This window comes from Myotis myotis, unplaced genomic scaffold (assembly GCF_014108235.1).
Source record: "Myotis myotis isolate mMyoMyo1 unplaced genomic scaffold, mMyoMyo1.p scaffold_m19_p_12, whole genome shotgun sequence".
NCBI lineage: Eukaryota > Metazoa > Chordata > Mammalia > Chiroptera > Vespertilionidae > Myotis > Myotis myotis.
The window spans coordinates 41,872,036-41,884,929 of record NW_023416316.1 but is presented as its reverse complement, the minus strand read 5'-3'; the positions used below and the strand labels follow the sequence as shown (position 1 = coordinate 41,884,929).

At 38.6% G+C, this 12,894-nt stretch overlaps 1 protein-coding gene across 1 annotated transcript in view; it reads left to right on the top strand.

Annotated features, from left to right (window-relative positions):
- Positions 1–10,402, top strand: part of CUNH9orf135 (chromosome unknown C9orf135 homolog) — a 69,109-nt gene extending 58,707 nt beyond the window's left edge. Inside the window, exon 6 of the mRNA XM_036330884.1 lies at positions 10,143–10,402. Coding sequence (XP_036186777.1) covers positions 10,143–10,328 — 186 coding nt within the window. The 3' untranslated portion in view covers positions 10,329–10,402. The remainder of the gene's footprint in view (positions 1–10,142) is intronic.
- The last annotated feature ends 2,492 nt before the right edge of the window (positions 10,403–12,894 follow it).

The window sequence follows — 12,894 nt, the reverse complement described above, 5'->3', positions numbered from 1 at the left end:
GGTCCCTCGACCTGGCCTCTCCAACATCCTCTGAGGAGTCCCGGATTGTGAGAGGGTGCAGGCCAAGCCGAGGGACCCCACCAGTGCATGAATCCGTGCACCGAGCCTCTAGTACACTTCATAAAATACTAATTTTTTTTTCATGCTAGGCATTTTACCATATGGCCTTAGCATAAATAGTTCACCATTCACTCAGGCTACCACTTTTGCAATTATAGAATCATAAAATATCTGGATTCATACTACTTCAAATTTTGTGCATGAATTGAAACTTGTATCAATTTTTATATGATGGGCTCTTACATTTGCTTAAATGCGTATTTTCATAAAGTGGGACAGCATTGTGGGAAACTTAAAGAAAATGCAACTTATCATACCAGAACTCTAGACATAAGTAAGGAAATACAGAATATGTGAAAGTTAAGGAATTATTTCCAAGGAGAGAAATGAATAAGAATTGCAAGCTACACCTTCAGAACTCTACTTCTTGCACTGGGTACTTTTTATGGCTCACCCAATTTCAGTGAAAGATACTGTCTTTTAAAAGCTTCCCCTTCCTTTTCCCAAAGAATCAAGAGAGGAAAAGATTCAGAGAAGGTAGGTTGGAGGACTGGTCCATGGCTGGCTGTGTTGTAGGTTACGTGAGCCTTTAGGACAGGGGACAAGTCTTTGGCCCCACCCTTCCTTCCTGCTGTCTGGTAGTTTGATTTCCAGCACCCATATTTAGAAGTTAGCCAACCCTGTTATTGTTAATATTTTTGAAATTATTGCCAATAAATGAATAAGTGTTATTACACAAAACTAAAGCATATTATACTCATTTTTTTCCTGGGAAGTACTTTTTGTCCTCTATACTCTATTTTAAGCAAAATTTTCTGCTTATTAGGTACCAAAGGTTTCTGCCTCGAGATGTTTTTTGGATGTTATATTATCACCATCGTTTCCTGGTTAGCTAGGAGTTTCCATCATTTAATATAGTTAGCTTTTCAAAAGCACTTTTCTGCACTTTTTCAGTGTGGTAAAATACACATAATATAAAATGTACTATTTTAACCCTTTTTCAGTGTACAATTTAGTGGTATAACCATAGTTACATTGATGTTATATTTATTTTTAAAAATTCTAAAAGAAATGAAAACATTACTAGTATTGTCAGACTCCAAAAGTAATGTGGGCCCTAGGCATTGGGCTTTTCCTGTGCTTCATGCATGGCTTGTGGGCCCAGCCAGGACCTTCTGGAAGTTTAACACCTGCCTAACCGGGACTTGTTCAATTTGATTGGCTGGTGGTGTATTGATTGAGAAATACTCTGAGTATCATCCCAAACAAAAATGCATCTTAGATAGGAGTTGGAAGTAGGCAGCATCATTAGGAGCCCTTTATTGTTCAATTCAGCTCATTCACATGAAAGAAACTCCCCTAAGCTTTGGAGTTGCCTTTACTTTAATGCCTCCTTACGAAGGGCTTTGCCAAACTTCTGCCCTGAAATTTAACTAGGTAATGTTCCGGCCCTGTGATGTGTCTTCACAGGACTCCCACAGCTTCACCCAGTTATTTGGAATACAATAGGATTTGCCTTATTGATTACCCTCAGTAGTGTGGGTGGGCCTTGTCCATTCAGTTGATGGTAGCCTTAAGAGCGAAAACCTGAGGTTTCTTGGAGAAGGAATCCTGCCTCAACAGTTGTAATATAGAAATTCTGCCTAAGTTTCTAGTCTTACATTCATGTGAGCCAGTTCCTCAAAATCTCTCTCTCTCTCTCTCTCTCTCTCTCTCTCTCTCTCTCTCTCTCTCTCTCTCTCTTCATCTTCACTGGTATAGACAGAAAGGTATTCATGAGCTCTCTGGCTCTCAAATTCTACTATTTGATTTGATTCTCTTTTATTGATCCTGTCTCTTTCATTAATCCTGTCCCATCCTAATAGCCATTTGTTTATGACCAAGTAATCTTTTTGATTAAGGATTTTGGCAGACATTGAAATCAAGTCTGCTTTAAAATTAGAAATAAATATTATAACTTCTGCTCATCTTGTGTATCACCAACAATTGAGAAATGATGGATATCTATTTTCAGAAAACTCAGTTCTTGATTATTTTGGTATTGTGTCCTTTTAGTAAAAAGAACCCTATTTTTTCTGTAATTATATTGGCTTCTGAAGTTAAGTAACCATGGTCTCCTTTCTGGTTAAGTCATAAAGTTCAGTTCTACTCCAGGGAACTTAAGATAGTGGGAGACTTCATTTTCTTCTTTTTTTATCTTTAATTTCTACAGTGAACATATTTGACTTTTGTAATGGAAACAAAAAAATTTAAATTGAGAACTCTAAGACTCAAATTTTTACCTAAGTGCACCGTTACACATATAAAACCGCTGCAGGTGTCCTCACATAATATAGACTGAGAAATAAGAAGAATGATATTTATTTTTATGTGATTAAAATGATATGACCAATAAAAATGTATTCATTAGAAGGGAAAAAATTAGTCAATAGCTAAGGTTCAGTAGTATATTGCTTAGTTTTTTATGCTTGCCATTACTAGAGAGTGTGTAATATTGTCCGCTTATTTTGTGAAATGTTTGTTCATGTAGATCCCCATATTTTTCTTTGAGATGAAAACTTACTGTATTGACTAGACTCATTAGTGACATCAATGTTTACATTTAAACTCACAGCCTAAACTTCCTTGCACTCCCTATGACTATTTTCCTTCTGTTGAATACCTGCATTTGTTACAAGCACTTTTTTTTGGTAAAATTATATCAAAAAAGGATAATGAATGTTTCTTAAATATGTAACAAAAAATATATAATTATTTACATATTTAATATTGCTATATTTGACAATTACTCTTATGTTTGTAACTAAATCATCAGGAGAGAAAAAAATGCCCAATAGAAATGACATCACTTTATAAGTAGTGAAGGAGGTGAGTGAAGGGTTGATAAAGTAGATTTAGCTGTAAGGGAATTTTTCTTTTCCTCCCACATTACTCTGCATGTGTGCTTAGAAGACAACCTTATTAGGGGAAGACGGGTCTTTAGTCAAATGCATATAAGTGCTAAAGAATTTTATGCTTGATGTATACTGAAAATAATGAAACGAAATATCACTGCAGTCTACTATTATGTCTACTTTCATTCCATCCAATGTGACATTCACATTAATAAGCTTGCTGCCTAAAATGCCTTTTCAAGAGTAACTGGAGAACTCTAAACGAGCATACTTATAGGCTTGCTAGGGTAGAATGGTCTTTGTTGCATGAATGCCAGGTGGCTAATAGCTGTCTGTAATGGTGGATGCAAGGTTAGTTAACAGTGACTGATTTGGCCAGGAAACACAACCCATTATGCATTTTTATGGATGATCTGGATGGAGGAATTGAGCTATGCTTTTAAATATTCTTATAATAGTAAATTAGACAGAGTTACTGATATTCCAGAAGGCAGGCCTAAAATGGAAAATGACCTTGAAAATAAAACTATCAAAAAATAAAAGGTCCTAAAGAAAAAGCATGAAATTAAATAAGAATAACCAGAGAACAGTCCCTTGGAATTTGGGAAAAACTGGGTGAATATTGGGTATCTTTTGACTAAAAAATAGCAATATAATTTTATTCTGGAAAAAAAGAAGGTTTGGGAAATAATGGTGCCTTGTGTAAGAATATAACACTCAAGGAGTGACGGGGATGGGGTGAGGAGGAATTGGGTATCTAACAGTACAATAGATACCTGTAACTTAAAGATACATGGATACATTTTACTGATATAAATGGTAAAACCATATTCTATTTGTCCTTCAAAATGAAGGAAGGTCAATTGGGAACCCTATTGACCAAGAGGACCCTCCTGTAACATCCTAACCTGCCTTTCTATGACATGTTAAAAAGAAGAAAGAAAAAAAAAAGAGAGAAGAAAAGGAAGAAGAACATGTTCTTAACCTTAAGGCAGTGATTTTCTTGTTGCACCTTAGTGGTTTCTGATTCTGCAGGGCCTATTGCCCTCAGTGCTCAGTGTTCCTTTATCTGATGCTCCTTTTTTTTGCATCTTTTATCAGAACGTTTCATTCAACTTTCTTTCTTTTTAAAAATATATTTTTATTGACTTCAGAGAGGAAGGGAAAGGGAGAGATAGAAACATCAGTGTTGAGAGAGAATCATCTGCTTCTTGCACACCCCCTACTGGCGATCAAGCCCACAACCCAGGCATGTGCCCTGACCAGGAATCAAACCAGTGACCTCCTGGTTCATGGATTGATGCTCAACCACTGAATCACGCAGGCCAGGCCATTCAACGGTAGACCCTCCCTAAAACAGTACCCTTAGAGTGATTGAGAGATTGATCCTTACTGTTGGTTATGTTTTGTCAGGTTTGCTCTCTCTGAAGTTTCTTTAGAAGTGGGCATTTGTTGGCTACTACTGCATTCTTCAATCTCCCTCTCCCTTCAGAATCTATGACATTGCAACACACTCCATATCTCTCCTTCTGTGTCCTTCAAAGTATTCCCAAGATTTGGATCCCAGAACCATGCTTATCTCATTTTCCATAATCTCAGAGAATTCATCTACTCCATGGCTCCCTGACCATCACTTTTTGGGGGAAACATATTTTTATCCAATTTCAAATTTACAGGAAAGTTGCAAAAATAGCACAAGGAGCTCCCATATAATCTTGACTCAGAGTCACCAATTGTTTACCATTAGGCTGGAGACACCGTGGTACTTTACCTCTAAATAATTCATGCTTTTCCTAAGAACAGGATTTTATAGCTATGGTAAAGTGTTCAACCTCAGGAAAGTTGATGCAGTATAATTATGTCATCCACAGTCTATATTCAAATATAATTCATGATCCCAATAATGTTCTTTATAGCTATTTTTCCCAGTCAGTGATCACTGCTGTGCATAGGGCACAGACCTCCCTCCAGGCCATCTGTTCCACAGCACTGCCTTCCAAATAAAGATTTTGTGCTGATGTCATCTCTAATTAAAAATGTCTAAAATCTGACTCATCTCCTCCTCCTGAAACAAGCTCTCCCCATCTCCATGTGTGTCTTATTCTTTTTAATAGTGTTACCTCTCCCATAGGTTTGAGGCTATGGAACATCTCTGATTCTTTACCCACTTAGCCAGGGAAGTCCTCTACCTTTTTCCTCGGACATGTCTCCTCCAGTTTGGCTCTGCACAGCTCAGCTACCTCTTCCCAGGTACCCTCGTCTCCCTGAAGGGCTCAGGAAAGCTTGCAGTGATGGTTCTATCATAAATGAACTTTGTCAGAAGTCAGGGTCTCTGAAGCACCAGAATAATGGACCAGCCAACAGCTTCTGTGGTACTTCAAAAATCTGTTTCTATACACAATTTCTAAACACTTCTTCCCACTCCCACTAAATTGATGTTGAGTAAACATTTCATTATTAGGTTAGGATGTTGAAAATATAGCAACTTACATATGCATAGGAAAGAATGTGCCTGATCACTGGCCTTCTTCCCAAGCCCACCACCAGAGGGAAAACACATACTCTTCAAGCCATTTAAAGATTAGCCTGATTGTAGTTCCTACAAGAAGTGTTTAATCTCCCTTGAAAAACTCTTAGAGATCCTTTCCCATCCCCTCTTTGTAGTAAAGAGCTACCAGAGCAGAGCTGAGACTGCTACCTGTAAAAAAACCAAAAACCTGCTTGTAAGGTTGGCCTTTGGTTGGCATCTAGAAACTTGGCTTTCCAGATAAGATTCTCTAATAAGAATGGCTCACTGTGCCTAAAATGTGCAAACAATATGGTTCATGCTGAACACCTGCTTTCCTTCTGCAAGTCTGGAATTTTGGTGTCAAGGCAGAGGGTGCCTATGTGACCAGCCTCCCACAAAAATTTTGTCCACTACGTTTCTAATGAGCTTCCCCAGTAGAGAGCATTTCACAACTCATTGCTGGGGTATTAAGTGCATCCTGTGTGACTCACTGGGAAAAGACTCTTGGGAGTTTGCACCTGGTTTCGTCTGGACTTCACTTTGCATGCCTTTTCCCTTTGCTCATTTTGCTTTGTGTCCATTTGCTGTAATAAATCATAGCCCCTAGTACCACTATATGTTGAGTCTTGTGAGTCCTCCTAGCAAGTCATTGAATCTAAGGGTAGCCTTGGGAACCTCAACACTCCCTATTTTTCTCCCTGTAGCAGATTGTTATTGTCCCAAAATGGCTGCAACATACCTGCCACCTCACATGCCCTTGCAGTGTGATTTTAATGAAGAGGCAGAATCTGTATTACCTCCCCTGCAATTGGGTGAACTGTGACTATGGTGGGAGTGAAGCTTGTGACTTCTGAGGTCAGGTGATAAAAAGCTCCTGGTTCTCTTTGTGCCGCCCTCAATCTCAGACCCAGTTATCATGCCATGAAGAAGCCCAAGTATGTACGTGAGGGAACCTGTGAGGTTGTTCCAGTCAACGACCCTAGCTGGGGTCCCAGCAGACAGCCAACATCAGCTACCAATTGGAATGAGAGAGGTTTCCAGTGTAGGTCCTAAGTTACCCCCAGCATTCAAGACTTCTAGCTGAGACCCCAGACACTGTGGAGCAGAGATGCTGTCTTTGATGTACCTTTTCCAAATTCCTGACCCAAAGAATCTAAAAATGGCCATTGTTTCTCATGCTACGTGTAGGTTGACCTGTTACACAGCAGTAATAACTGCAACTCTCCTGAAGGGAGTGTCCAGGTATATGGAGAGAGGGATACAATTTAGTATCCTGATGCCAGGGGGGAAGAATAGGGTATTTTTGAGTGGCATTTTTTGTGCCTGTTCTGGTCTCTGGGATGATATACCTAGTCCACCTGGTTGCTCTTTTCTTTGCTGGCGTTAGTCGCTCTGGTCTGTGGACTTTGTTAACTGTCATTCTTTTCTATTTCTCTTTGGACTTCGTTGTAACCCTCATGGCATGTTTGGGATTACTCAGCCTTATTCCCACTCCCACAGATATTGTTGGCCCCACAGAAACCTTCTCTGACTCCCATTCATTCCCAGATCTAATTCTGAAACTGAGAGCTGAACCTCCTCTGCAGGCTTGCAGTTACTTCAGGGTCTTGTTTATGCCCTAAGACACCAAGAGTGGCTCAGGATTGATGACTCTCAGAGTCTCTGTCTGCCTGACCATGCTGCTCTACCAGCTTGGGTATGTGCCCCAGGCAAATGAAAGGGCAGCCTGATATGTGTTTTGTTTCAAGAGTTCTCATGAGAGGTGGAAGCCAGGAGAAGACACCACATACCTTTCTGCCATTAGTCTCTTTTATTTAATACTAGAGGCCTGGTGCACGGATTCGTGCACCAGTGGGGTCCCTCGGCCTGGCCTGTGGGGCTGAAACCAGCTCTCTGACATACCCCAAGGGGCCCTGGATTTTGAGAGGGTGGTTCTTGGGTGACACACCCTGGAATATGGCTCCCTCCTCTCTGGTTCTGGGTGCGTCTCCCGAAAACCACCGTTGCCAAGTGACTACAGCTCAGCAGCTCCTGCATTGAGCATCTGGTGGTCAGTGCACATCATAGCTACTGGCTGATTGATTAAGCTTTTATGTTTATAGACTGGAGGCCCGATGAATGAAATTAGCGCAAGAGTAGGCCTTCTTTCCCCTGGCTGCCGGCACCGGCTTCCCTCTGGCACCCAGGACCCAGACTTCCCTCAGAAGGTCATCCAAAAGGACATCCGGTCTAATTAGCATATTATTCTTTTATTATTATAGATACTTCTCTGTGTCCAAGTCAAAGAGACTCTACCTGATTAAAGTCTAGGTAGGGATGGGTACATTAGGAAACTGTTTCTGCTATCCTTTTCCCTTATTTTCTTCCTACAATTCTCCAGACTCTTCCTTATATTCCTGCTCTTTTTTCCAGCTCTTGTTGAAGCCTTATAGGCAAAGCATATTTTTCTTCACATTTGAAGAACTCTATGAGCTGATTCTTCCAGGTTTGGTCATTGATATTCTGAAGTCCATAAGTCTATGAGTTGGATTACAAGGTGTGTGTGTGTGTGTGTGTGTGTGTGTGTGTGTGTGTGTGTCTGGGTGCCCATGATCCAGTGAAGTTGACATAGAAAATTAGACATCACATCCATTAATAGTCACTCCTTATTCTTCTCCATCTCCTGAAAAACTACCTTTTTCCTCTGTGGACTTGCCTATTTTGTACATTTTATATAAGAAATCATACACTGTGTGGTATTTTGGTTTAGCTTTTGTCACTTGGCATAATGTTGTCTATGTTATAGCATCTATCAATACTTTATTCCTTTTATTGCCAAATAATATTTCTTTGTGTGAATAGACCACATTTTGTTTATTCACCCATCAGTTGATATTGTAAATAGTTGAGATCCAATTCTAATTGCATTTCCTGAATCCAGTCCTTTCCACCTTCAATCTTTAGTACCTTCTGTTGCCAGAATCCTTTTCCTAAAACGTCACATTTAATCTTGTCATTCACATTATCAAAATGAATCATCCTCTTTGCATAAAAGGTGCTAAAGGAACACATTGACCTTTCATTTGATGCTCTCTTCAGGTAGATGGCAGCTGGGGTAGGAATAGCAGATCCTGCCTCCCTCTGAGAAGGCAGTTTTCACCAGTGATGCTTAAAATCTATTTTAAAGGGCCTCTACCTGATCAAAGGCAAACAAACAAACCCCAAAGAAATAGACCCCAACAACAAAAAGCAAAAGCCCAAATTATGTAGAAAAGAACATGGATTAGATGTAGGTTTAGGATTTTGTTGTTTATATTTCTTTTCATCTCTTATTGCTAAGAATTTCATGAGGATCCTGGAGGGATAATGGATCTTACAGTTAGTTGGTTAGTTTGAAGTCCTGGCTGAGTCACTTAATATTGGCATTCTTTAAATTCTCCTCTTCTGAGATTTTAAGCAAATTATCTTTTCTCATAGGTAAAATGAGAGCAGTAGTTTGTACTTCAGAGCCCTGTTATGAATTGAAAGATATAAACACTCAACTACTATGCCCATGGCACTCAGAAAATAAATAGACACTATAATGATTATTATGGTTGAACATCTGGTTAAAGTTTTCAATTATTTTCAATAAAGCCAATCTAAGATTTGAACTATGTTTAGCTGTTCTTTCATTTTTTATAGATTTTGGTGATTTAATTTCAATATTTTTCTAGTACTTTAAAATTTGTACCAATTAAAGGGAGAAATTATATAATCAGTTCAAGGGCTTTATGTTCCTTATCTATCATTACCCTTGATGGTAATCTAAAAGAATCATTATTTCCTTTGGGAAATGGTCAATGATAGTGTCTTATTTTCTTACTAGAGGCCTGGTCCATGAATTTGTGCACGGGTGGGGTCCAGCTGGCCTGCCCTCATGGAGGCCCATTGGGCTGGGCCAGTGTGGGGGAGGGGCCGCAGGCAGTTGGCCGGCCAGTCCTGCCCCTGATTGGGGTGCTGAAGGCCGATCAGGAGCTGGGCCAGATAAGAATGGGGCCAGTTGGGGCCTGGATCAGGCTGGTAGGCTGCCACAGTGTGTGTCATAGCCACCAGTTGTTCCGGTTGTTCTGGTCATTCTGCCGTTCTGGTCGCTGGGCTTTTATATATATAGATAATAGAAGTTTTTATGATGTGCTCTAAGGGTAAATGCCTTAAACACTATACTGGATTATGCTGAGGTAAATTTCTCATAGGAATGAATCTTTGAACTTGGCATTTACTGGCAAGTGTGACTGGATAGCAGTTATTAAAGATATAGCCCAAGATATTATTCTTTGGAATAATTATAACACATTAATTTTAAAAAGGTGTTGAATGGTAGATAAATTGTAATTGTTTGGGTCTTACATAGATAATCATAAAATTTTATCTGTAAATTTATGGGTCAGAACAATTTTAAATGTATAATAATTTATTTTTAGTTTCATAAAACAACCATGAATAATTTCTTCTTTCAGAATTATAAGTAGTTATAAATGCAATAGCCTTTTTTTCTCATTGAGGTATTTGTACTTTGAGAAGTTAAATTAATCAATTGTTTGAAAATTCACCTTTGTTCATAGTAAGACTAACATACTAAAGATCAGCTTTTAGACATCACTCCTTTTTACATATTTCAGTTATTCAGTATCACTTTTCTTTCCTTCCTCCTCTTATAGGATTATCCTTGTCAAGATGATTATTCAATAGTCCACAGAAAATGCCGTTCTCAGTTCACAGATCTAAATGGCTCCAAAAGATTTGGCATCAACACTTGGCACGACGAGAGTGGAATTTATGCTAACTCATATGCCAAACAAGAACTCTACCCATTAACCGGTGGTCCTATTCTCCCATTTTCATAATAATTTATGAAATCAGATTCTCTAAGTAATGAAAGAATAATTGATTTAGCAGTTGATGATTTTTTTATCCTAATAAATGCAATGGAAATAATACTTTAGTAGTTTTCTTCAAAATCAAATCTTATATTCTAGACCAGTGTGTATAATCTTCTTTTCATAAGCTACTCTGGTATTTTTCAGTCTAATATACATACCACTGAGGGTATACAACACAATTCTAGATAGTTGGTGGAATTTTATTTTATTTATGGACTATATTTATTTGAATTTTATTAGAAAAAAATGCATAAAACTAGGACAATCATGCTTATGGTTAGGGTGTGGCTATTTTTTAAAAAGTGATCTAATAAATTCCACTTTTAAGTGAATGAAAATAAAGGGGACATTCAGATTTGACATGAAACTCCAATGGTGGAAATTTGGCTAACATTGGCACTAAAATAATGTTGAGTGTGTGTGTGTGTGTGTGTGTGTGTGTGTGTGTTGGAGGAATATCTATGGACTTTGATTTCTTATGATGGCCCGCTGCATTGTGGATGGTTTATTCAGCACAGTATTTTTCCTTATTCAAGATAACACCTTTTTAGTGTATGGAATAGCAGAAATGCAGACAGAATCTTAGTGAAACTTTAGGGTTTAGAAAGACCAATCATCTAGTGTTATATTTAGAAGAAATTCTAGAAGTTGTTTTGATTCACCTTCCAATTTTATAGGTGAGCAAACAGAGACCAAGAGACATTTAAGTAATTTGCCGAGGATTACATAAATAAATTCTAGTTGATCTTTGAGGTGCACTTGGACTCTAATTTCTTCTGTGGGTTGGTTTATTTGGTCAGCCGAGGCTAAATTTATTCTCATTGTATTTTAAGAATAAATCCATGAAATAAGATTTCGTAATAAGTGCAATTTAGCACTGCCTCCAACTTTTGATTAGCAAATATGAGAAAACCTGTAAGCCTTGTGAGTGGAGAAATGATAATTAATAAAGAAAATGCAGTGCTGGCTGGTGTTTCTAAGTGGTTAGAGCCTCAGACCCCCTGCACCAAGGGGTCTCGGGTTTGATTCCCAGTCAAGGGCATATACATGGATTGTAGATCCCATCCCCAGCCCTGGTTGGGGTGCATGTGGGAAGCAACCAATTGATGTGTCTCTCCCATATCAATGTCTCTCTCTCTCTCTCTCTCTCTCTCTCTCTCTCTCTCTCTCTCTCTCTCTCTCTCTTTCTTCCCCCCCTCCCCCCTCCCCCGCTTTGCTTCTCTCCCTCCCTCCTGCTCTCCCTTCCACTCTTTCTAAAAAGCAATGGAAAAAATATCCTCTGTTGGAGGATTAACAAAAATGCAGCTATGCCAGGTCAGTATTTACCAGCAAAGTTTTACTAGAATTTCTTGCTACTTTAAACTGTGTCTGTATATAGGGTGTCCCAACAAAATGTACACATGCACTTTGAATAATTATAACGGCAGTGTTTATTAAAATACATTTCATTTTCAAAATTGAGCTATCAGCTGTTAAAGTGTGTATACATTTTTGGGGACACGCTGTGTACATAAGTGTGTGTATTATGTGTGTGTGAATATATATATGTACTGCTGGCATCACCCTAATCTCTGTCTTCATCTTGACATGGCATTCTCTGTGTGTGCATATGTGTCCAAATTTTCCTTCTTATAGGGACAACAGTCATGTTGCAGTAGGGTTCCAGCCTAGTTTAGTATTATCTCATTTGAACTAATTGTATCTGTAATGACCCTATTTCTGAATAAGGTCATATTGTAAGGTACCGGGGGTTAGAATTGCAACATATGAGATTGGGGGGTGAGAGGGATTCAGTTCAAACCAGAACACTTCTCAGGAGAGTAGTCCTCATTCTTTCAAAGTGTGTAAACTTTCCTGCACAAGGGAATGAAGGCTACAGTCTACAAGCTGTTTTCTCTCTCATGATCAAACCAAAATACTGTCGTTAAGTACAACTTTTCAGCCAAGAATATGCAATGGGGAAAGGATAGTCTCTTTAAAAAATGTGCTGGGAAAACTGGACAGCCCCCATTCAAAAAAATGAAACTGGAACCCTATCTTACCCATACCCGACAATCAACTAAAATGGATTAAAGCCTTGAGTGTAAGACCTGACGTCATAAAACCCCTAGAAGAAAACATCGGGGGCAAGCTCCTTTACATAGATAGTAATGATGATTTTTTGCTTTGACACCAAAATCAAGGGCAACAAAGGCAAAACTAAACAAGTGGGCTACATAACAAATGTTCCGTACATCAAAGGATACCATCAACAAAACCTGCAGAATGGGTGAAAATATTTGCAAATGATGTATCTTGTAGAGTTAATATTTAAAATATATGAAGAATGTATAAAACTCAATAGAAAAAAATTTTGTTTAAAAAATGGGCAGAGGAACTGAGACATTTTCCCAAAGACTATATGCCAGTGACCAACAGGTACATGAAAAGATATTCAACATAATTCATCATCAGGAAAATGCAAATCAAAACCACAATGAGAGATCACCTCACACATGTTAGAATGGCTATCATCAAAAAAAGACAATAG